This window comes from Pleuronectes platessa, chromosome 4 (assembly GCF_947347685.1).
Source record: "Pleuronectes platessa chromosome 4, fPlePla1.1, whole genome shotgun sequence".
Taxonomy (NCBI): Eukaryota; Metazoa; Chordata; class Actinopteri; order Pleuronectiformes; family Pleuronectidae; genus Pleuronectes; species Pleuronectes platessa.
The window spans coordinates 16,811,108-16,834,699 of NC_070629.1; the positions used below are offsets into that span (position 1 = coordinate 16,811,108).

The following is a 23,592-nucleotide window of genomic DNA, read 5'->3' on the forward strand; positions in this document are numbered from 1 at the left end:
ATTTGCTCATTTGGCTGACATCTTTCTCCAAAGCAATGTTCAAATGGCTTCAATCCCAGAAGATCAAGGTTTTATGTTTAGGATTTATTTCCATTTGTTCAAGAGACTCATGGTTTTGTGTCTCATCTTCCTGCCGGTAGAGACACGAGCATCGAGGGCCTTTGTTCCTGCTCCATGTTCTTTTTTTTATTTTGAGCTATTAAATATAAATATCCTGCATTAAAATCTTCACCAGTGGAACTTTAAAACGATGGTCACTTATGTTAAAGGGCAGTTAATTCTTCCAAAGAGCAGTGAAAGCTGCAGTAATCTTGAATTGGGGGAATTAACGTGCTGCCATTTCATTCCGGAGCCATGAACAGCAGCAGTCTTCAAGTTTTAAATATATCCAATAACTGGCGCAGAATACCTTGCTCACACATTCCAGACAAATAGCATTGTTAGAGCCTTTCTGGTCCAGGGATCGGCAGGCCAAGCTATACTTTGCCGAAATTTAGCAAGCAGACTAAGGGATATAAAGAGCAACACATACATTTAACTTTTCTATTAAAGTGTGAAATGGGGGATTTATAGAAAAGGACAGGCGGATTTATCCTTTCCGTGCTTGTAAATGCTGAGCATGCAATTACCCCTATAATAGAGGCGTTGTGTCCAAATTGGAGCCATTAAAGTGATTTAACAGTGCGTGGATTGGTGCTGGCATTTGTGAGGATGTGTACACATGGGGTGCAGTGGAATGGCTGTTTAATCACAGCGTTTTAGAGCCCAGTAATAGCAGAGCAGCGCATGTAGAACACTGTCGTGCCACACGGTGCAGCTTACTCATTAGGGACTGGAGTTCGGTCCGCGCTCAACCCTCTGTTTGGCTGTTTATGGTTTTTACATTGGAAATGTTGGTTTGTTTCATTGATTGGCCTCGTTATTGTCACTGATGCTGATGCTGCACAACCACCAGTGTCTGCTTTCCTATGTGAGACTGTTTTATCTGAGATCAGCTTGATTTTTCAAAATGAAAGTTGGAGGAAATATCACGAAACAATTAGGACTGAAAATGTGTCACTAACTATAGTGTTGTTAAACACTATAGTTAGTGTATCTTTTACAGAGTTGACTATTGAAATTGCACATCGATCACCTGAAAAAGTTTTCAAAGTTAGTTGTATCAAATACATGCATCATCAGCCTGTTTATATGTTCTCACAGCTTCTCAGTGCTTTTAGCATAACGATGGAAATAAGTGTCTTCTTTGGGATATTTGGTGACTGGTACTTATATTGGGGAGTAAAATGTTTCAGTATAAAACCTTTTTTTAAATATATTTGGCAATGATTTCTTCGGTCTATCAAACCCTTATGACAAATGAATGTAATTGAGGCTTAATAGTATTAGCCATTAACTTTATTATAATTGACTACGCATAACAAATAATGCAAATACCTGCTCAATCAAAAACTAAAATGTAATTTGTTAAATGGAATGTAAACATGGACTTTTTAGCATTGTATATTCAGTCAAATATAACGTAAACAACAATGATACCAATGTGTCTGTGAAGGGCTCATATCAACCAACTGATAAATTAGCAGGCTCCACTTAAAAAAACTAAATCTATTGTCTTTCTATCTTCTCGCGTCCTTTTTAGTTTTTAGACATTCAACAGCCTATTCAATGACAACTGAAATACTCTATAATTCATTTTATAGGTTGTTGTAGAGCATAGTTTTATCGCTGGACTAAACCGACCATTAATCGTCTAATTTAATCGTAGAGAGTTCATAGAGGTTTTGTACTGTAGATGTTGCAGGTGCAGTGAAAGTACTTGTAAGTGAAATGTTCTGAGAAATAGGATAATACATTAAATGCATTTAAATACTGTTTGTTCTGAATTGAAAATAAACAGCCCCGAAAACAATGCGTGCCCTTTGAAATTTCCTACTTCGTATTTGCATTGGAGTTCTAGGGAGAAAATAAATGATCATCTGTTTCGACACACAGTCCCGTTTTTTTTCTTCTTCCCTTTCCACTGTTCAACCTCTTTACTTCTGGCGGATGGCATTTAATACATCTTCTGCATCCTCAAAGACACCTCGAGGAAGAAAGGAATTCTTCAGAATGAATAGGATCTGGCTTTTTTCTATATTTCCCCCTATCTGCTTTGAAATGCAGGAAACCCTTTCACTCTCTCCTCCACTGCTTCTTCCTTCTTGTTCTCCCCTCCCTCTCCTCCAACTCCCCCACCTCTTTTTTTTTTTTTTTTTTTTTTTGCCCCAGTCTGTGCTCTGTTGCGCTGGAGTGGAGCCCCTGTACAGGCGTGGCATCCTGGGGAGAGCTAGTAAAGCATTTATTACAGGCTTTGCAGTCCTGTATTATACTGGCAAGCACAGAGCCACTCATGCTTGGCCTTTAACTTCTCTCTGAAGTTCAGCCATACATGAAAAGAGGGGTCTCTGGTCCGCTAATATATTCCTGATTTAATATAGTACGAGATAAAAGGCAAAGGGACGGGGGTAAAGATGAGGAAAAAAAAGAAGAAGGGTTAAGAAAGTGTGTTTAAAAATGTAAATAAAATCCTCGAGATTATTTTCCCCCAGCGCGTGTCCACCGCTAGTGTGCTGATTAAATATCACGTGGTCACAGTGGCAATGCCCAGCGGAGCTTTTGAACCCAGGATCTGTGAAGAATCCTTTTCCGGGGCTTTGTGCGTGGGCTGTCTACCATAACTTCCTCTCAAGTAACAATATAGGGACGAGCGGACAGGAAGCGAGACCGCTTTCTCGCCGCCACACTCATTCACTCGCCGACTGCCCTGACATTAACTTTGTTGGGCTCAGGATGGAAGTGGAAAATCTCCGTGTCTGTAAAAAAGAAGTAAAGAGCGAGGCGAATTAGCCCCAACTCTCCATCTTTCATTTTTTCCCTCCCATTTTTTTTCTCCCCCCCTTTGAAAGTTCTCCCCCCTTCTCTCATCAGTCCTCTTAAATCGCATCCTCATTGGCGGCTTGTACTTTTTTAGGTCAGGCTTTTTTTTTATGGTGTTTGGGGAAATTTCTGTGGTATTTTATTGGCGTGCTCGCCATGCGGAGGGGGACAATGGGCAGGACATCGGGCACACCCTAATTTCGGATCTCTCTCTTCTCTCTTCCGCCTCTCCTCGCTTCTGGGTGTGTTTGTCCGTTGTGTGTCCTGGTCGAAGGAGAGACCCTCCTCCACCGAGCTTGCAAGAGGAACCAAGTGGAGACCGTGCTTCAAATCCTGGCGCTTCCTGGCACGGACGTCAACATTAAAGGTACGACTTTTTTTTCCCGTTTTCTCTGAAACCTGCCTCGCTGTCATCTCACTTCACTCCCACTGTTTGCTCTGGGGTTTCGAAGAGCGATTAACATTGGAGAAAAAAAAAGGGGGGAGAGAAGAAATAGGAGTGCGTGTGCGTCATCGTTGAGTTTAACCTTTCGCTAAAATGTAAAGGGTGTGTCCAGGAAGAACAGGACGGGTTTAAAGGCTCTGATTTATAGATTTACGGTGTCTTTACTCGGCGAATTTAATTCCTTTTGATATTTCAAAGTGATTTTCTTTTGTCCTTTTAGGTCAAATATAATGACTTTTCCTCCTTTTATGGAAATGTTATGCTGTTTCAAAGGTTTCCCCGATTTTGTAATCAACATTTAATAGCAGCCGAAATTAACTTGCATCTTAGCAGGGGGCTCAGGCAAGAGGAGGTGATGGCCAAAATCGAATCACTTCCCTCTATCACCATGCAGTTGTCAAAATAAGGCCCATGTTAAACGAGACAAAACATATTTTGTTGGAGTTATTTCACGTCAAATATCACAGATCTACATAAGCATGTCCTGTTTTATCTTCCTGAGGAGTTATTTATCCATGATCGTTTAAATCCTGTACAGAATGATGTTAAACGTGAGAAGATGGACTGAACTCTTTAAACGTTGCACTGAAATTCAGATTTTATTAGTAAACGTTAACAGTCTTTAGCTCCGTTACTTCAGGCACAATAATGTCCTATGGTAAGTCGGATTAGTCTTTGATCATTTATTTTAATTTGGTAAAAAATGTAATGACTCATATGCAAAGTATAGGATTGTGTATATGGCCTTTGCCACTTTACAATATTCACATAAATATCTTTGTAAGGTCTATCTTCAATTTCATCAAAAGTTTCACAACGTAGCCCTTTGCTAGTTTACTTGCTAACAGGGTTAGCTTTCATTGCTAACCATCAACTTAGCTGCGACAGAAAAAAAGTAGATTTTCTCTGGATCAGATACCTTTTCTATTGAGTAATCTCTCTCTCTCTCTCTCTCTCTCTCTCTCTCTCTCTCTCTCTCTTTCTCTCTCTGTGTCTGTCTGTGTGTGTGTCTGTGTGTAGACCATGCAGGATGGACGCCGTTGCATGAAGCGTGTAATCATGGCAGCGCTGCATGTGTGGAGGCTTTGCTGCGTCACCGCCCCGCACCGGTGTTTGATAACCAGGTGGCTGGAATTAGTCCACTTCACGATGCCTTGCTCAATGGACACATGGACATCGCCAAGATGCTCCTGGAGCACGCAGGTGGGTAAACTGCACCAATACACCCAGACTGTGATTTCAAGTTTACAAAATCATACAAATCAACTAACTCAAGTTTATCCAAAGATTTGTAATGCTTTTGAATGTTAGGGTTAAGTGGCACATCAGCACTTTTGTGGGTGTCAAACTCAGAAATCCTTGATACTCATAAGCTGGCTGCACATATTGTATTCATAAACTAAGAATGACACTCAGCTCCTACTAAGGCCCGACAATCTCTTTAAATTGAATCAAGCTGCATCATTGCGTACACTCATAGACATCAGTTCCCTTAAATGACCTGATTGTTTGTATCAAGATCCAGTTACTCGCTGGGAAAATGGGAAAAAAATGATTGAAAAACACCCGGTCTCACAATATTAAAGAAAGGGGAAAAAAGATTACTGGATCCAGTCGTTTTTTGTGTAAAGTTGTTTACAAACAAACAAATAGACAGGGGTAAAAACATAACTTCTGTGGCGGAGGTAACTAACCCTGTGAGTGATTTTGCAGCTGAAACGGTGACACTGAAATTGGTCAGTAGCTTCATTCTGTCAGTGCCATTACTCAGGCAGGTTCAATAGTAAACTGCTACTCTAACTGTATGTTGGATGTTTATATTTCCTAATTGGATGGGATACACACAACTGTTTTTATATGTCCTCCAGTAATCCATCTTCCTTGAAGCGATTCATTAAACCAAATGGTCTCCATCACATTGATGGAATCATATAATGTTAAAATAAAACACCTTTAGCTTGTCTGGCCAGTTGGCTGCCAAGAGAGCTAATCTGTAAAATTAGCCATTTAGCTAATGATTTACTGCAGGGGAGGGCTGTGTGTCACTGCCGCTGTAGCCAAGAGACGCTTTCAATTTAATGCAGCCGACAAATGTAGCGGAGCTTAGTGACGGATTGAATGCTGCTTTTCGACCTTATTAGCGAAGCCACTTTTATCTTAACTACCTCCCTGGTGGAGCGAGGGACCTGTTGATGGCTTTTAAAGGGACACTCCACCACGTTTCTAGTTCAGCTTGTTTGTCACATAGCGTCAGCCTGGGGAAGCAGATGTAAGTTGAAAGCTTTCTAAAGTCTGAAAAATAACCCAGATGATGTCATCAGGGTTAAGTTTGGAGATGTCAGTTTTAAAGCAGATTGCATGTTGGGTTTAAACTGAGAGTGTGGTATCTTAAAGAAGTGAGCTGCAGGTTTTGGGGGCTTAAATTAAATGTACTGTACATAGCCATGACAAAAGATCTAGTTTGATGATGTTGTGAAGCAGCGTGGGATCATGAGAATTCTTGTATTGCCCGCCTGTTCTTGTCCCATAATCTTCTTGGGTCCCTCGGTTCCCCTCTATGTTCTACTGGGAGAGCTTCAGTGGCAGAACACGCAGCAAACGGCAATGAATTCTCAAAATCCATTACGAGTGACCAATGCAAACAGTGGAAGGAAAACACAGGCAACGTGTTGAGTGGCTACCGATGTGTTTTTACTTCGTCATACGTCTTACATGTGCCCCGGGAGTTATAGCAGAGACAGGCAAATGGGAAAAGTTGATAGGACGCAATAAAAAGGCGACTAAAATGGACTAAAATCTCATTTCTCCGTGTTTTAATATTGTTAGAAACATTTTGGACAATGTAACTAAACAAGTCAACCCAATATATAAAATAGGTCTAGTTGTTTTTAGGCATTTTAATGTGGAATGTTACATATTTATCTTTGACGCTAAGATTTCTCTACCTCCTTGTTCATTGATGTTAACGCTCAGGCTGTGTTCAATTTTTGTATTTGATCTGAGGCTATTTTTAGCGGTCAAATACTCTTAGTCACTTGATAATAATGTTTATATAAGGAGGAAATGTTACATCTGTTCTTAGCTACGGTACCTACAGATTATGGGCTGCACACATCCAGCGCAGTGTGCCCCAAGCCAAACAGAATTGTTACCGGGCCCCAGAGGCCGTAGCCATATTAATACTCAATCATCTCTACCATCTCTCCCTCTGCCCCTCAGTGCTTGTCTTCTTAATCCTCATGCAGTCCTGTACTGCGGTGAGTGTCCACACAGATTACGGCATCACCTCACAAGACGTCTGTTAATGTCTCTTTGACAAGATTAGAAGAGTCAGGATCCGCCGCCTGCGTTATTCACGTGCAGTTTTTCTGGAAATGTGTCACAACAACAACTAGTTCGGTGTCTGCGTGTGTGCGTGCCACATGCAGTCTGAGCTCAGGAGGGTTGAAGTGAGCGTGACGGGTGTCGGCGCTCAGCAGAGAGCGGCGTGGTTAGGTGTGTGTCAGCGGAAGTGTGCGCGTGTGCGTTTTTGTTGGGGAGGGGGGTGTCGTTTGCCGGCGTCGAATAAATCTCCCATCTAGCATACCTCTGCCTCTGCTCACTTCTCAGTTTGCCTAATTATAGTTAATTTGATTCGACTTTCCCATTAACACATGTACATATTCTGTCCTCAAAAAATAAATTAGACTGGGATTGTTTGGTCCCAGAGAGGAAACAAGAGAGCGCTGCCTTCTTTTTCTCCCTCCCTCCCCCCCTCTCCCTCAGTAACAGGAGGGAGAGCAAATTAAAAGAGGTCAGAGGAAGAAGCAGCTATCTGTATCAGTAAAATTAGAAGAGTGTGTGTGTGTGTGTGTGTGTGTGTGTGTGTGTGTGTGTGTGTGTGTGTGTGTGTGTGTGTGTGTGTGTGTGTGTGTGTGTGTGTGTGTGTGTGTGTGTGTGTGTGTGTGTGTGTGTGTGTGTGTGTGTGTGTGTGTGTGTGTGTGCAGTAGACGTCTGGCCTGCTGTCTAGTGCGCTGGTCTCTTTGCAGGCACCGAGCAGAAGAATAAGAACACTCTCGGTTTGAACCACCTGCAGGCGTGTGCATCATGCTTCTCTTTCCCGCTCGCCCTGGTCCTGACTCTTTGCTATTTCCTCACACCTTGATGGTGGGTTGTCCAAAGGCTACAGCAGGGAGTTGTTGAGGAGGTGGTCCTCTTTGACTCCGGGCTACACCGTCTCTCATTGTCTCTCTCACCACCATCTTCATCTGGCTGCCATGGACACCGTCGATAGGCGTAGGATATTTTTTTTCTTTCTGTCTTTTGCCGAGTTCAGGTTGTTAAATGTGGAAAGTTTTGGCTTTGGGGGGCAACATCATACACAGTTTCAGCAACTCTCTTTATGTTGTTGCTCATTACAGTTTTTCCCTCTAAACTCAGACAGGACTTTTGTGCCTGTGGCAGCGTTTCTATCACCCAAGTACATCAGATACTTAAAAACAAAAAATTTGGCCGGGGAGATTCACTGCACCGTCCCATGATAGGAAAACCGGCTAGTGGGCCAGATGTGTTTCCATTCCTCTCTTGTTATTTATTATTATATTCCCACATTTTATTACTCTGTGAGCGCCCGCTACATCTCCTGAAACGATTTTTTTTTTCATTTAGGCACTCTCCCCCGTTGTCCTAGTTGTTTGCAACAGACAGGCTGAACCTCGCTGCCAAGGCCAAAGAGGGCAACACTGACACTGGCACGCCAACAAAGCCTCTATTTGGAAGTGATCTCACCCCTTTGTGAAGCCTGTCTGCGAGGAGGCTTGGGCTCTGTTTGTGTGTCTGTGTCTGTGTGTGTGTGTGTGTGTTTGCATTTTTAGGGGTGAATTGTGGGGGGGGGGGGGGGGTGTTGGGTGGATGGATCCCACCTCCTACCCCCTCTACCTCAGTCCCTCCAGGCTTATAGAGCTGGCAAGGAAAGGATGCCATGGCTGAGGGCAAGGCTGACTCTGCTCTCCTCCCATCCTCCTCCTCCTCCTCCTCCTCCTTCTCCCATTGCCGAAGGCCACCCCACATGACCCTGTATATAAGTGTGTGTGTGTGTGTGTGTGATTGGCTTGTTTTTACACAGTATGGAAGTGTCCTTGGCTATATATATATATATATATATATATATTTGGTGTAAGCGCATGCATGCACAAATATTCCCCTGAATCTCAAACACTGTAATGAGTGTGTGCTGGTTCTCAATTAAGGATCTGATGCTCCCTGTGCGTCTTCCTCAGCTGGTTGGACTGTTTAAATTTTGCAGGGTGTCCAGGGCAGCCGGTACCGCCTGATTGGAATGGAAAATGACCCAGGGCCCTTTAGCAGTGCAGTTCAGACCTGGCACACACACACACACACACACACACACACACACACACACACACACACACACATACACAGAGAGAGAGAGTGGAGGCGTGTCTGTCAGCAAAGGGGGTGGAGAAGTAAAGAAAAGAGCCTTTAAGCTGTCACCACTCTGCCCTGTGACCGTAATCGCGGATGGCGTCCTCTCAATGCAGCCCACCGTGTTAGTAAGCACGTCTAGTCCACCTCGACTTGTAAACACACACACTCACTTAGATGCTCGAAGAGGAAAGGATATAGGAAAAGAGAAAATAGTTTAGATATGTGTAAAGTCTTGTCCATGCTACCTGATTGAATATTTGTTTTCCTCAGTTTTAAAAAATATCACAAAAACAACTAACGTTGCTCAAACATGCATGTCGGGCCGGTAGGTGATCAATGATCCGACAAAAACCAAAGAAGAATACTTTGGTCCAAGTAATATTGGGCAAGGCAGACGCCCGACAATGCCAATAAAGCTCAGTCCAACCAAACGTAGGGAAACCGGTCTATAGCCGCCATTGTTGTTGTATCTGGCATATGCTCATTAAGCTAATCAGCAGTGGGTATTTGCAGAGACTTCATCATTTCACAACGCCCTGTTTCATGTGTACACATAGATACACAGAAACAGAGTTTTTGAAAATGTACACTTTGGAAAGACAATCTGTTTTAGTGACTTAAAATGCCATTTGCGTGTAAACGAGAGGTTCAAACGACGAGGAAAAGCTTTGTTTTGCAAAATATCCACATCAGGGTGGACATGATGTAACAAAGTGATGTTTTTCGGGGGGGGGGGGGGGGGCTCTGTTAATATTTGGTCGAATTGATTTGCTTGAATTGATTTCAAGAAGGCACGAGAGGCTGCTACATGACTGCTTCTGGAATCTCTGTTTGGGTTTTGTGCATCTCTTGTATGCGCACCAAAAAGCAACACACCGACACACTCATGCTTACTGCACAGCATCGGCTGGTCCCTGCAGATCTTAATGTGAACGAGTGTTTGTGGAGCAGAAAGATGTCATTTGCTCAGTGGCACAGGAAACGCACGATCCCCTCGGACCACTGTAGTCAGTCATGGTTTGTCTCTGTCTGTTTGTCTGTCTCTGTCATAGATCCACACACACACACACACACACACACACACACACACACACACCACACACACATGCACTCACAGGCACAGGTTGAGCTTTAGACACACTTGGGCCTCTTCACTGTCAACACGGTAAAGAAAGTTCATTCTGCTCCGCACTTATTTCCCTGTGGGTCTTGAACTGGAAACTGCGAGGAGGAGCTGAGCACTGGTGCTATTAGAGGCGAGGCTGTGTTTGCAGCTCTCGGCTTCATTCGGGTGTGTTGATGTTTCAACTGCAGGTTTCTCCAGGCTGTATTTCAAGGACTTCCCTCGCTGGGAATTTTTCAACTAGATACTGCTCTTTTTTTTCTCTCTCTCTCTCTCTCTGTTCGCTCTTCCTGTCTATCTTGTTGTTTTTTTTTCGCTATCCACCCCCCAAACCTTTCTTTCTGCGTTTTTCGGGCGGCTACAGTTGCTCCAGACATATAAGAAGGGTAAACAGATAAACCTCTGCTTGTTTGTGTCTGTGGTTTTGCATGTTAGCACCAGGGGATATCAAAGAAATAGTGATTTTGCCTTTTGTTTCCCTTGTTAAACAGCTACAGTATTCAGTGAGCATGAAGGCCACCAGGAGTTCGCTTGAGTGAAAAAGTAAAGGGCAGAGGTGAAGGAACATTTAACTATGTCTATTTATTTCATTTTCCTCTTTCACCTACAATGTTCAGCCTGAGTTTAATGTCATATATTTATTTCTATGGACGACGTGATGATTGAGAGTAGTGAATTTGTAAGTGTTGAAAACATGCCCAAAGAAAGACGAGTTTCAAGGTTCGGTTCATTTCTTTTATTAGCTCCGGTGCTGATTGAAAAGAGAAACGACGCGGTTAAAGGCCAGAGAAGATTCTGTGTGGTTGGCCATGAAGATCACCAGCTCTGAACTGAAATCATCATATACTCCCCAAGTGCAAAATGATAGTACTCCACCCTCCCAACTGCAGGGAGGAATTCAATAGTACATTTTATTTTGTTTAAATATAGGAAAAACAGGCAAGAGGAAAAAGTAGCACTTATTCAAAATTCATTAACCAAAAGTCAACAATGGAATCAGCAGTGTTTGGTGTTTGAACTCTGGTGGAGTGGGTGACATTGTGCAGGAAAGGAGAAATATTCAACAGCGCTTTGAGTGTGTCTGCTCGAGGAACACTTTCACTGACGAGCCGAACCCTGCAGCGTATGTGGAGTGTTGTACTTTTAATTGTTGCCGGTGTAAAAGGCCACCTCTGGCTCACCTCTAAATTAAGAATTCTAAAGAAAACAAAAGAGTTGGGAGCAGCCCAGCGACGGGGAATACTGAGCGCACCGGTATTTATTCTGTCAACGACGAGAACGTGAAGTGAGTCTGAAGTCGTCAAGTCTGACTTTGACTGCATGATGTCAAATGTAAAAGCATCAGATTATACAGGGAACTGTTTTACAGGTGCGGTTGAATGTGACAAAGTCCTCACTATTACCAAAATGGTTTGGAGATGGTATCAAAAATTACCTGTTATATTTTTTTTAATTGGACATTATGACATCATATCACAATAAGGAAAAAAAAGGGCTGTCACTGTCTGTTGTAGAGAGAGAGAGAGAGAGAGAGAGAGAGAGAGAGAGAGAGAGAGAGAGAGAGAGAGAGAGAGAGAGAGAGAGAGAGAGAGAGAGAGAGAGAGAGAGAGAGAGAGAGAGAGAGAGAGAGAGAGAGAGAGAGAGAGAGAGAGAGAGAGAGCTTTACAGAATAAAATCTGAGCACACGATTATGAAGACGCAGGCTAAACAGCACACATGCATAGCATTATTATTTTTATTATTATTATTATTATTATGAGCATGTTAGCATTTGAAGCACCACTGAGAAAACCCAACAGAGCCAGAACCACTGTAGACTATTAGCTCTCTCACTAAACTTACCCCTCTGTCATCTTTGTGCTCATGTTTGAATGCGTGTATTCAAGTTTGAATACATGCATCCAAACTTGATAAACATCAGGCGCTGGACAGAAATATTGAAAATAAGAAGACGAGAAATGTGTGCGCACCAGTTGATGATGAAGAGGGGCCTGTGTCCGAAACGTTTCTGACCAGGGAGGGAAAATAAAAGAGTTCATGGGAGAATCAGGCGGACATGTTCTGAGCGCGAGGATCATCAGAGTGCTGTATATCTGATGTCCACTTACACAGAAGGTGGTGGGGTGGCAGGGGAGCACACAAAGCTATCAGTTGGTGTCCATGTCTTTACATCCCCACCGTCCCCTCCCCTCCCCTCCCCCTCCTAAAGGCTGTGATCCAGGTGCAATCTGTGCCTCACAGCCTGTGAAGACGGAGCTCACCTGCCACCGGGACGACACTTCTCCAGTTCATTGGCTGTAATGACATCAGGTTTATTTAAGGGAGCTACAGCACTGATGCAACCTCCACCCGCTCCTCATCCATGTTTATTTTATACACTGAATATCAAGGTGGAAATATATCACTGAGTGTTCAGACCCTGTTGCTAAAACAGAGAGAGATTATTTTTGTTTAGCACATTCACACGTCTGGCTAGTCTTTTCTCTCTCTCTCTCTCTCTCTCTCTCTCTCTCCTGCATCTGATGCCTCTCCGCTGGCTGCTTTGGTGCTGCACTCGGTTGGCCTTGTTGTCTTTGCTGTGGTTTTCTAGTCGCTAGCGAGCGTCTCCCTGTGGATACGCGATGCCGTGCCCCTGGCTGCAGTTCACACACACTCACACTGCCTCTCTTTTCTCAGTCTGTGAGAGAGAGGGAGAGAGACGGGGAGAGAGGATGTTTACCATGCTGTGGAGCTGCCTGCTTCCCAGCCTGTCTGCCTCAGCCCCAGCCTGAGACCAGAGCGAGAGAGAGAGTGAGAGAAAGAGGGAGAGAGCTAGGGGGAGGGAGCACTGCATCTTTCTTTCCCTCCCTCACTCCCTCCCTCCCTCTTTTTGCGCCAATTTTCCCTTCCTCCACTCTTGCTTTTATATTTCTTGTCTTCGCCTGCCCTCTAAAGGCCAAAGGGCTCTGCGCTCTGTATGTATATGTATGTGTATGTGAAAGTGTGTGTGTCTGTATATCTGTGTGTGTGTGTGTGTGTGTGGCAGACTGCATCTGGCTGGTGCATCAGGCAGTGGCTTTTGCTCAGCATGTGAATTCTCTCCCTCTGCTGTGGCTTCAGAGCAGAGGGTTTTGCAGGGCATGTTCACACACACACACACACACATAAAGGATGGTGTAATTACCCTGTGCTCTCATGTAATCCCCCAGGTGTTGTATTTATCTCCACTGCAGCATATCTGACACCCAGCGGCAATACCTGGATTCACTTCAGTCGCTGTCCCTGCACCAAAACCATCCCCCAGCCTCTAGTCTCATATCAGTGTGTGGTGCATGTGCACGTGCGTGTGTGTGTATTACATTATAAACAGCTAGTGATGCTATTTTCATGTCTCATGTTAGAAATTGTGCGATTTAACAAAGCCTCTGACCGTTGACGTCTGTGTTCTGTGCCGTTGAACATTAGAGAGCGTCTTATATCCACTGATTCTCTCGTCCGGTGCAGGAAACATGCATGTGCGCTATGGACGGGGACGAGAGGGCATTCCTAGAAATACAAAAACATAAGCTGACGCCTAATGGAAATAAGTCAGGCAGGTAGAAATGCAAATGTGACGCCACAAGCCGACGTATTCACAGTTAGCTCTCGGGCAGACAGATCTGCGATCAAACGCACAAGCGCACACAGACGTACAGTCAGTTGTACAGGCTGTCAAGCAAGCCGAGCCCAGGGCCGTGCTGCGGGGGCCCTCTCCGCCCCACACCAGTGTCATCCCTCCGCTCGGAGCCCTGTCTGTCAGGCGGGTTTGACACAATGACGGCGAGGGAAAGGCTGGAAAACTGCACTTCTCCGTCTTTTTTTTTTTTTTTGTATCTTTCCCCTCGCGCTGATGAAGCAAACAGGACTGTGGAGGAGAGAAGTGACAAGTGTATTAGACAGGAAGCACCGAAGCAGAAAGCTGCTGTCTTTCTTTTTCATTAAATTAGCGTTTCACTGTCCAGTTTTCACAAGAGCATATAGGAAAGGCCACGCTTGTCTCTGGAATAGTGTATATTCACACTTCTAGTGCGACAAGGATCATCTTGTTTGATACAACAGTTGTGACTGTGAATCTGACTTGTAGTGCTTGTGTTACTTTGTGCTTAAATTATCCCTATTTCTGTTAAATTCATTTGCATATATTTGCTGCTGCAACAAGCTTTTTCCCATGAGAGGAGAAACGTATTGCAGGACTTTGATCTTATGTAACTGATGCATGGAATTGATGCATTTAAACAGAGACTGGTGTAAAGCAATTTGAGCAATATCTGGAACACACACACACACACACACACACACACACACACTTCATGTATGTATTTTTTCTGCTCACTTTTTATTTTCAATTAAATGTTTTGGTTAGTTTTTTCAGCTGTGCTGTGCAAGCTAAAGAAAGCACTGCCGCCATAACTCCTGACGAAAAGGAAAAAGAAAATAACCAGGAGTGGGAGAAGTAAACCTTGTCCTCCCTTCTTCCTTTTTTCTTCACCTTTGGTAGAAAACACTCTGCAGAGCACTTGAGTTGGCGGTTCAGGCTTAAAGGCCCCTTGCAGAGAGTCATCCAAGGTCGGCCCTCTCAAAAGGAAGCCGTGGAACAGTTTGTAATACGTAGAGAAAAAACAGCCTCAGTATAGAAAAGCCATTCCATCCTTTTTGTAATGCTCATCTGAAGTGACACACACGGATCAGTTGTTCAGCCGACACTCTTCTGCATGTGCTCTGTGGTTTTACAGTTGTGGGTTTTCTAAAAATAGAAAGAAAACCCACATGGTGGTGGACCTGAACTTCTCTACAATGTGTCTTCACATGTTACAGCCACCCCTACTGGATGAGTGTAACAGCGAGGACAGCTTGTTATAGAAGCCTGGTGATTATGACTTCCTGCGAACATGCCTCACTCTCACACACACACACACACACACACACACACACACACACACACACACACACACACACACACCACATCGCTCTGACTCCCTCCATTCTGCCTTCTTCCTTCTCTTGTGGCCACTTTGATCAAATCTGGGCTCTTACGTCCTTAACTGCTGCCCCCGACGCCTGACCCCTGCATTTGAAATTGTGCCGTTTATGTAAAAGTTTATGTAGATTAATGCCACAATTTATGCAGATTGAGTTTTTGCCACTCAGGCTTGAAGCACTAGAAGGTAGACGAGCGCTGACCTTCGCCACTAACAGCTACGTGAGCTTTCGCCGATTATCTCATAACCCGCCGCACACGGTGTCGGCTCCGTGGCAGACGGGCGACACGGAGAGCGGTTCCAGAATTCACCAGGTTCAATTGTAACTTTTTTTCTGAGGCCCAGTCAGAGTGGTCGATATCACGACACAAATACACGCACACAAGCACGATTGTCCCTCCTGCAAAGCATCACGCTTTCCTGCAGCCCCGGAGCGTCTGTCAAACAAAACCAACTGGCAGCAGTGGTATCAAGCAGCCTTTCAGCTGTCTGTGTGTCACGCGGCGCCTCCACAGAGCCATAAACTCGCCCACAAGTGGCGGCAGCATTGCCGAGGTTGAACAGTCAAGTGCCATCAAGAGCAGTTTGCCATAGAAATGGGTCTATCTGAGAGCAAACAAAGGGCTCGCACTAAACTCGGCCTGCTCCGTCTGACACTGGAAAACGGCTTCAAGTGGGAACAGACAAAGCAGAAGAATAGAGAGAGGAGAAGGTAGAAGTCACCAGAATAACTTTGCTGGTTTCTTAAGAGGGGAAGGAAAACAAGGGGTTGAATGCAGCTGTGTCTGTAGTGACATGGGGCTAAATGGCAAAGCCAAGGTTACTGGAGATGTTTTGAATGTATCTGAAGAATTAATAGCTTAAACAACTGATCCTCATCGAGGCTGCAAGCCGTGACACTACTCATAGCATTGTTACAGTGATTTAGATTAATGTCCAACTATCTAGAAAGAGCAAACTTTTAAACGTAGCAATTGTCTCACGTTACGCTCAAGGTCTCCTCAGTCCTTCCCAGCAGCTCCTTGTATTAGTGATGATGGCGATGAGCTCGCTCACAGCGTTACATCAGAGCGCCGAGCCTCCATTAGGTCACTAGCCCTCTGCAGCTTTTACACAAACACAAACTGACCCGCCAGTCACACAGTTAAGACAAGGTGTCAGCTGAAGTTAGTGCTGAAGCGAGCTGAAAGCCCTGGCTGGCACTGAGGCCCACTGGGAAAACAGCTGTTCACTTACACTTCGCTGCGAGGGTGTTCTGCGTTTCTCTGTGTGTGTGTGTGTGTGTGTGTGTGTGTGTGTGTGTGTGTGTGTGTGTGTGTGTGTGTGTGTGTGTGTGTGTGTGTGTGTGTGTGTGTGTGTGTGTGTGTGTGTGTGTGTGTGTGTGTGTGTGTGTGTGTGTGTGTGTGTGTGTGTGTGTGTGTGTGTGTGTGTGTGTGTGTGCTGCTGCTGTGTCCTGCCACTGACCCCGTGCAGTGTCTTATTTAATACAGACACAGTCGCCCACACAGGAGCGTAGCTGCACGAGCCGTGTCACAATGTTTTCACTGATTCTTCAGCTGCAATATTTCAGCTTCCAAAAACGACACGTGGCTGTTCCCCGAGTCGTTTTCAAGTTCACGCTCACTTTCCTACAAGCGCTCTCAGGCGATGCCTCTTAGAACAGGAGCACAGCCCTGGTTGCTTTGAAACACGGCACCTTAAGATGAGCTAAAGTAGAAAAATACTGAGGCTGACGCAAGTGGCCACGCATGCACTTTTGTTGTTTGGGGTCTTGGAAAATATATTCAATGAGTCACAATATAAAAAATTCTTTAAGTTTCAGGTAGTGTTGGGTGTATAGGGTTGTGTATCGTTTTGTCCAATGCCGGTCGACAATAAGAGCAGCTTTTTAAACCGTATGTAAGTCAAATCTACAAACATAGACTTTTATATTTAATAGCTGTAAGGTTCAGGCTCTTGACTATTGATCGCACATGTGCTGCACGTCCCGGTGTTTGATTCCTTTCCAGTGCGGTGATGTCTATGTTGTTTGTACGCCGGAAAACAATTTCAGTGCAAAGCTCAGGCCCCAGAATGAGGCACCTCATTGGGATTTAAGCGATGCCTTCAACTAGTATGTAGTAACCTGAATTGTTTTAGATGTGTCTGTAATCAAAGCAAGTAGAGTTCATGTTATCTGATCCTCTGTCCCCCCCCCCCCCAGGCTCAGTTCTCATCCAGCAGACTGATGGAGACGGGCGGACCGCCCTGGACCTGGTCTCTGACACCGGTCAGAGGGAGGAGCTCCTTCACAGCGCACAGGTTGGAGACTTGGCCCTGACCAACAAAGACTCTGAGGTTTTGAACCTTCCCCTCCTGGAGGCCGGATCCTGCCTGCTGGCACACTTAATCTTCTCCTATCAGCAGGAGAGGGGCCTGCTGGGCCACATGCAACCCAGCGATAAGGCCCTCAGCCTGGGCTGCAGGCTGGTCAGGGCCCTGGACAGGCACTCCTTCCAAAAGGTGACTCTGGGCTGGACGGACCAGCGGGTGGTGAGGCTGGCGGAAGATGCAGAGACGCTGCTGGAGCTCAGCAGAGGGAGGTACCTGTGGCAAGTGTCTCCGGCTATTAAAGAATGTAAAGGACAGCACACACGGTTCCTGATGGAGATACTGGAGGATCTGAAGTCTCGGGCAGAAACGCTCGTCGCTGATCACTGACACAAGCTCGGCGGACAATACACACAAAAAAGCCTTGAAGAACAAACTGATTGAAATGTTAACAGGGTATCTGTGTCTTTGGTTAATTACCCGGTCACACAACTCACTGATGCCCAACAGTGTCTACACTGGCCTTCTACTTATTTCCCTCTCAGGTAAATGGGCAAGCGATTGATTGTGATTTTGAAGTTAGTGGATGTTAATTTCCACAGATACGGTTTTATACTCGATCGTCATTGTAACATGGTTTGGTTAAATCATTCCACCTTGCTTTGGTTTAAAATGTTGGATTATGTGCAAATGTTTCTGAAATGGAATATGTAATTGTTGAATGTTTTGATATTGTTACTACCTCAAGTTACTACTTTCTACAGTTCCAGTATTTTTGAATATAAAGTTGTTTGTTAATAACTATTATTTATAACTAAATAAATTACATTTTTTGATGGTTGCACTTCAATATTAAGTGTTTTTTAATCAGTTACAGAGGATTATATTAGTTATAGAGGAAAATGGTAACTGCAGCTTTACGGCACGGTCACATGCAAAGCAAATATTGGGGGTTTTCTTCACCACAGGAAGCAAATGTTTTATTTGCCCCCCCCCCCCCCCTCGCTCTGATTAGAAGTGAGCAGGAAGCGAAGGTTGGCCACAGCCACACGTGTCACCAGTCCCTGACTCTGAAAGCTGCCCAGTCAGACGGAGTGGGCTTCGTGTGGGAGCGTCAGTGGAAAACTAAAAAAAAGTTGTCCTGGTTGGAGATACTTGAGACTCTGATGTGAACTAATGGTCTCCGCCACACAGACAGTGGTGAGAAACGAGCCACTTCCTGAAACTGAACGTGAACGAAGAGAGGGGAGCAAGGGAGGTGAGGACTGAGGAGTGTGGGGGGGGGGGGGTTCTGAGGCCGAATAGTCATGGCAGTTGGTGACTGAGGCCGAGATAAACACATTAACATGAATCCAGACACAATGAAGTTGATAAAAAATATTTAATCTCATATTGGATTTTTCCTTGTCTTTTCAAAATAAGCCACATACATCAGATGCATATCAATTTTTCAAACCAGAAATATACAGATTTTCTTTTCGCCGTTCCTGACCTCCCCCTCGTCTCAGCTCCCGCCACGTTCCCGCCCTGAAGTGTCATTGGTCAGAACTGAGCACATAAAAATGATGTCACAGGCAGGCAACATTGCAGGCAGAAGAAGAAAAAAAAAAGACAGACCTCAGAAAATATTGCAGGTGTATACACCTACTTTACAACATCACCAGACCATTCACAGGCATACTGTATAAAATACAACCATAAAATAATAAGGACTAAAAATAGTCTCATTTTCAACCTGGTGCAAATAAAAGTGCTTTTTTTTCCTTTGCATCTGTAAGTCCGATACATTCCTTGATATCATTTATTTTCTCTTAAACACATAAAATAAAAAAAACAATACTTTGGTTTGGTTGCAAACAGCCAAAACCAAATCATAAATAAACATACCAAAGTATTTGGATGCAATACCACACAACAGACGCCACAATTTGATGTAAAATAACCACAGACAGTAGTAGACACACACATATCAGGTATTCAGACGGTCCCTTCCGGCATTATGAAAAGCCATCCTTCACCAAGCAAAGAGTGTGTTTGTTGAGGAGGCTGTAATCAGTCTGCGACGCTCGCTCACGGGGGACGGTCTGTTATTGTCTTTCAAGTGGATTCCTCAAAACAACAAAACAAAATCAATGGCCCTCCGGAGTGACAGATCCCGCGCCCGTTGATATTTAAGCATGGAGATGGATGGGTGGAGCGGGAGGGGGGGGAGCGGGAGAGGTGACGGCAGGCAGACAGGCAGGGCGAGAGGATGACAAAATGGCAGTGGAGAGCTCCAGTCGCTTGCTAAGGGGCTTCAGGGTGATAAAGATAGACGGAGAGGCAGACGAGCGCACAGACAAAAGGGGGTAAAAAGGGAACAGAGAGACGTGCGGAGGGGGGGGGGGCTGGGATCGGTGGGATGAGAGGAGACCTCCTCAAATGTAGCCTGAGCTGTGATCTTTCAACAGATGCTCGACGAGAAGCCCAGGAGACCGTCCCTTCAGACAGGGTCGCAACCCCGCTCACTGACGAATGAGGGAGCCGCAGAGAGCAAACGGAGAGAGGCATGATGGGAAAAAAGATCTAAAATAGCATAAAACACACACACACACACACACACACACATATCCCTCCATCCCTGACATCTCAGGCCTAAGTCCCCTCAGAGCCTCGTCTTGTCACACAGCGACTTGCTGCTCATCTAGCTGACGGCCCTCTGCACCAGAACACCAAATAACAGCTGGCACTTCTACTGCACACGCACAACACACACACACACACACACACACACACACACACACACACACACAGACTGAATCTAAGCATCAGTCTACAGCTGGAGGGTAGATACAATTGCAACACATTCCGACGCTGAGAAAAAGCAACATGTCTTTGATTGCATAAACGTGTATACGCAAACTCTCGCACAGTTCACATACACAAGCCTGTGTCTCTGGGAAGGCAGATCAAAGTTGAGCTGTGGGCACAGGAGGTGGGGCAGATGGAGAGGGCAGCCAGCCTGGGGCACAGCATCACAGAGAGCATGTGTGTATGTGTGTGTGTGTGTGTGAGCGTGTGTGCTCAAATGGGATGTTGTTTTCATCTACAAGCGAGTAGGTGCGTTATCTGCAGGCGAGCAGTGTATTCAAGTGAGAGGTTTGTGTGCTTGTGCGCGTGTAAATGCTGTCGTGCGTGGTTGCCGAGGCGCGGGTTCCCACACATGCACACACATGCACACACACACACACACGGGACATGATAGGAAAGGGGACCAGCCTTTCAAACCAGATTAGGGCTGCGGCTGCCTGAAGGCCTGCCTGCCTGGCGACACTCTGCATGGACTGGGTGACATCTATATTAACAGCAGTTAGACAGCAGAAGGCCCGGTCCTCCTGTCAGACAGAGGCCGTGGATCCCGGACTGACTGACGGACGGAGGTTGTGACATGTTTTTCGGGGGTTAAACACGGCTAAGTTGTCTGGACATTTACCACTGATTAGAGTTCAGGGCATATCAGCAACTGTCTCATACTTTAAAGTGTTGTTCTTTTTCCGTTTGGGTACGATTACATAGTGATTATATTATCACAATCTATTTAAAAATAGAAATACAGACTCACTGTATTTAAAACTGATATCACTATCCAGCGTGCTTTGACTTTTTCTTGTATCATTATGTCTTTAAAGTGGGAATGTTTAGTAGATAGGTGCACCATAGTCGGACCGGCCATCGGGAATATTTGGATAACAACCTCATCAGCTGAGGTTCTGTGGGTGGTTAAAAAAATCCATAAAGGTTTTAATGGTTCTCTCAATGTACCCGTCATCTGAAGTGTGCATGAGAGCAGGGTGTGTGTGTGTGTGTGTGTGTGTGTGTGTGTTCCTGGTCGGGGGTCACTGGCCACTTGCAAAGTACCAACCCCACATTACACTGAGCAAGCATGAGTCAGCGGGACGGGGAGAATGTGGTGATGTCATAAGTGGAGGATGAGCAGCGAGGGGTCATGGACATGGAGGAAGAGGGGAAGCAGCGCGAGCAGCAGCATAAAGAGCTCAGTGTTCGGGAAATAAGCTGATATCAATTCAGGAGCTGCGTCCTTCAGAGGCGATGGCGTCAAGGCGTCAAGGCTCAATGCAAATGTGTCCTTCCACACCTGAGAAACTAAGGCTCCGGGCCGACCTATCCCAGAGACATCCAACACTTGGATCACATCACGCTTCAACTCAACTTTAAAACGTTCTTGTCTTATTCTGGTTCGGCCTTCAACCAGGTCTATGCACCCCTCAGTACCCCCCTAGGATACAGCCCCTGAACTGAGACAAGGATTTAGAGGAAGGTTGACGGCACCATCACAAGCTCAGAGTCGACTCACAGTAACTTCTTCATCCTCTCGCGTTCGACTGAGGATCGACTGGAAGATGCAGTGACTCACTATCACGGTCACTCTGGGGCTAGCTGCTTAGAATGCTAACCTCTGTATATACATGTTTTTCTTCAACACAACACATAGACGTCTTTAAACAATAAATAACCACATATCGCGAATTTGAAAAAGAAAAAAAAATTGTTTGGCCATTGTTCAACACAGAGAGACACCAGCACGAATCGGTCCAGCTGTGTGTTTGTGTAGAAGGACATATCTGGAGGCTACCGCCATAATTGCTAATCAACTTGGCTGGCAGAGTTAAGTGCACGCAATCCAAATTACTGCCAGTGAACATAATATCATTAGCACGTCCAAGAGGGGAAGAAAACAAAAGATACTTCAGTACAAAAACAATTAGAAAATATAAACATATTACCAAAGTCATTTTAATAAATACAGAGTGAGAGAGAAAGAAATGAAAGTCCTTCGCAGAGGGACGATGCAGAGTATTGTTATAAGGCTTGTCTTTTTGATAAACAGGGACGCTCTGAATATGTCTTTGGAAAGGTGAGTATAAATGTTGAAACTCATTGTACTCATTGTTTGACACTTGTGGCAGGAGAATAGATAGAGTTCACCGCGCTGTCAGGGTGATGGAGGGAGGAGAACGAGGAGCGCGGCTCACACGCCTGATAAAAAGGTCATTCCAGCCATCGTTCCCCGCTCGCCTTTAAAATCAATCAAAAGCATAATGGGGATAACAAGTCAACGGGGTGTCTCATCTTGTTTTATACAAAAATTACACATCGAGAAACTGCACTGTATATGGTGAGTAATTACAGGCAGAAAAATGGGTTAAGAGAGGAAAATGGGAGATAAGAAAAAGAAAAGTCGGTGGAGCTGAGCGCGTCCAGAGCTTCCTCTGCTCCTCGGCGTCCGGTCATACACAGAGAGAAGGAGAGTGGAGGAGAGACGAGTCAGTGGGCGGACACAGTCATCTACCCGGGTTGTTTTTCTTCCTTTTATTTGGACTGGGACTGGGATCCAGTTTCAGCTCTCGGTACTGCACCTGTTAAAACACACACGGAAGCACGCACACACGCACACACACACAAACACACACCACCCGGTCAGGTGGAAAGAGCAAAGGATGCTTGAATAGCACAGAAACCCTCCAGAGGCTCTCTGAGTCCAGCTGTGTGGAACAGTGGCCTGGGGGAAGGGATTACACACTGATTACAACACACACAGACACACACCAGCACACGAATACACTCACATGCACGCACACACAATCCATATAAACTGTTCAAAGCCCTGACGCACAAAAATACACGTAGACACACATACTTCCACAGATGTGGAACAGTGGCCTACGGGAAGGGATCTCACAAACAAACAGGAGACTGGGGCAAGGGCTCATGGGAAAGCTTGGAGAGACAACAGAGTCATCTCAGCATGGCGAGATGGTGAGGAGGGAAGGGGGAATGGGAAGGAGAGAGAGAAAGTAGAGCAAGAAAACACTGTTGAAAACCAACGACTGTGCTTTGCTACTAGTTGTAGTTAGAATTAATATATAAGTGATTGAGTGAAGCTGGATACAAACTGTGCTGTGTAACTAGGCACTATGTCATAAACTCTCGTTTCTAAGCTGTTTAATAAAGAACCGATAATAAATGTCGGGCCGACAGACGTTGCAAACTCCCGGCCAGAGACGTTAACAAACACGCAAATTGGACATGTACACCGTGTTTGCATCATTCATGGAACAAAACTAAAAATATGAGCAAGAACAATTTCTTCTTCATCATTCTCTCTCCACTCAGACGTGATTGAAGTGCAGTTAGCCGTCAGAGAGCAGACCGTTCTTAATAGACTAATAAGAACAGGGAAGTCTCCCACTGAGACAATATAAAACCATGCTGCACCTGATGAGTTAAACACATTTTTAAAAGAAAAACAAAGATCTTTATAGCCTTATGTTATATTATGTTATTTAACAGTTTTTTTTACAATCAGTGGT

General features: G+C 44.9%; 2 protein-coding genes across 7 annotated transcripts in view; one reads left to right on the forward strand and one right to left on the reverse strand.

Annotated features, from left to right (window-relative positions):
- slf1 (SMC5-SMC6 complex localization factor 1) overlaps nt 1-18,071 on the forward strand; it is a 31,170-nt gene extending 13,099 nt beyond the window's left edge. Inside the window, exons 16-18 of the mRNA XM_053421377.1 lie at nt 3,194-3,286; nt 4,385-4,567; nt 17,115-18,071. Coding sequence (XP_053277352.1) covers nt 3,194-3,286; nt 4,385-4,567; nt 17,115-17,611 — 773 coding nt within the window. The 3' untranslated portion in view covers nt 17,612-18,071. The remainder of the gene's footprint in view (nt 1-3,193; nt 3,287-4,384; nt 4,568-17,114) is intronic.
- A 3,428-nt stretch (nt 18,072-21,499) lies between these two features.
- Nucleotides 21,500-23,592, reverse strand: part of mctp1a (multiple C2 domains, transmembrane 1a) — a 134,116-nt gene continuing 132,023 nt past the window's right edge. For all 6 annotated transcript variants that reach the window (XM_053420886.1, XM_053420881.1, XM_053420880.1 and 3 more), the window contains one exon: nt 21,500-22,638. In XM_053420886.1, coding sequence (XP_053276861.1) covers nt 22,564-22,638 — 75 coding nt within the window. In that variant the 3' untranslated portion in view covers nt 21,500-22,563. The remainder of the gene's footprint in view (nt 22,639-23,592) is intronic.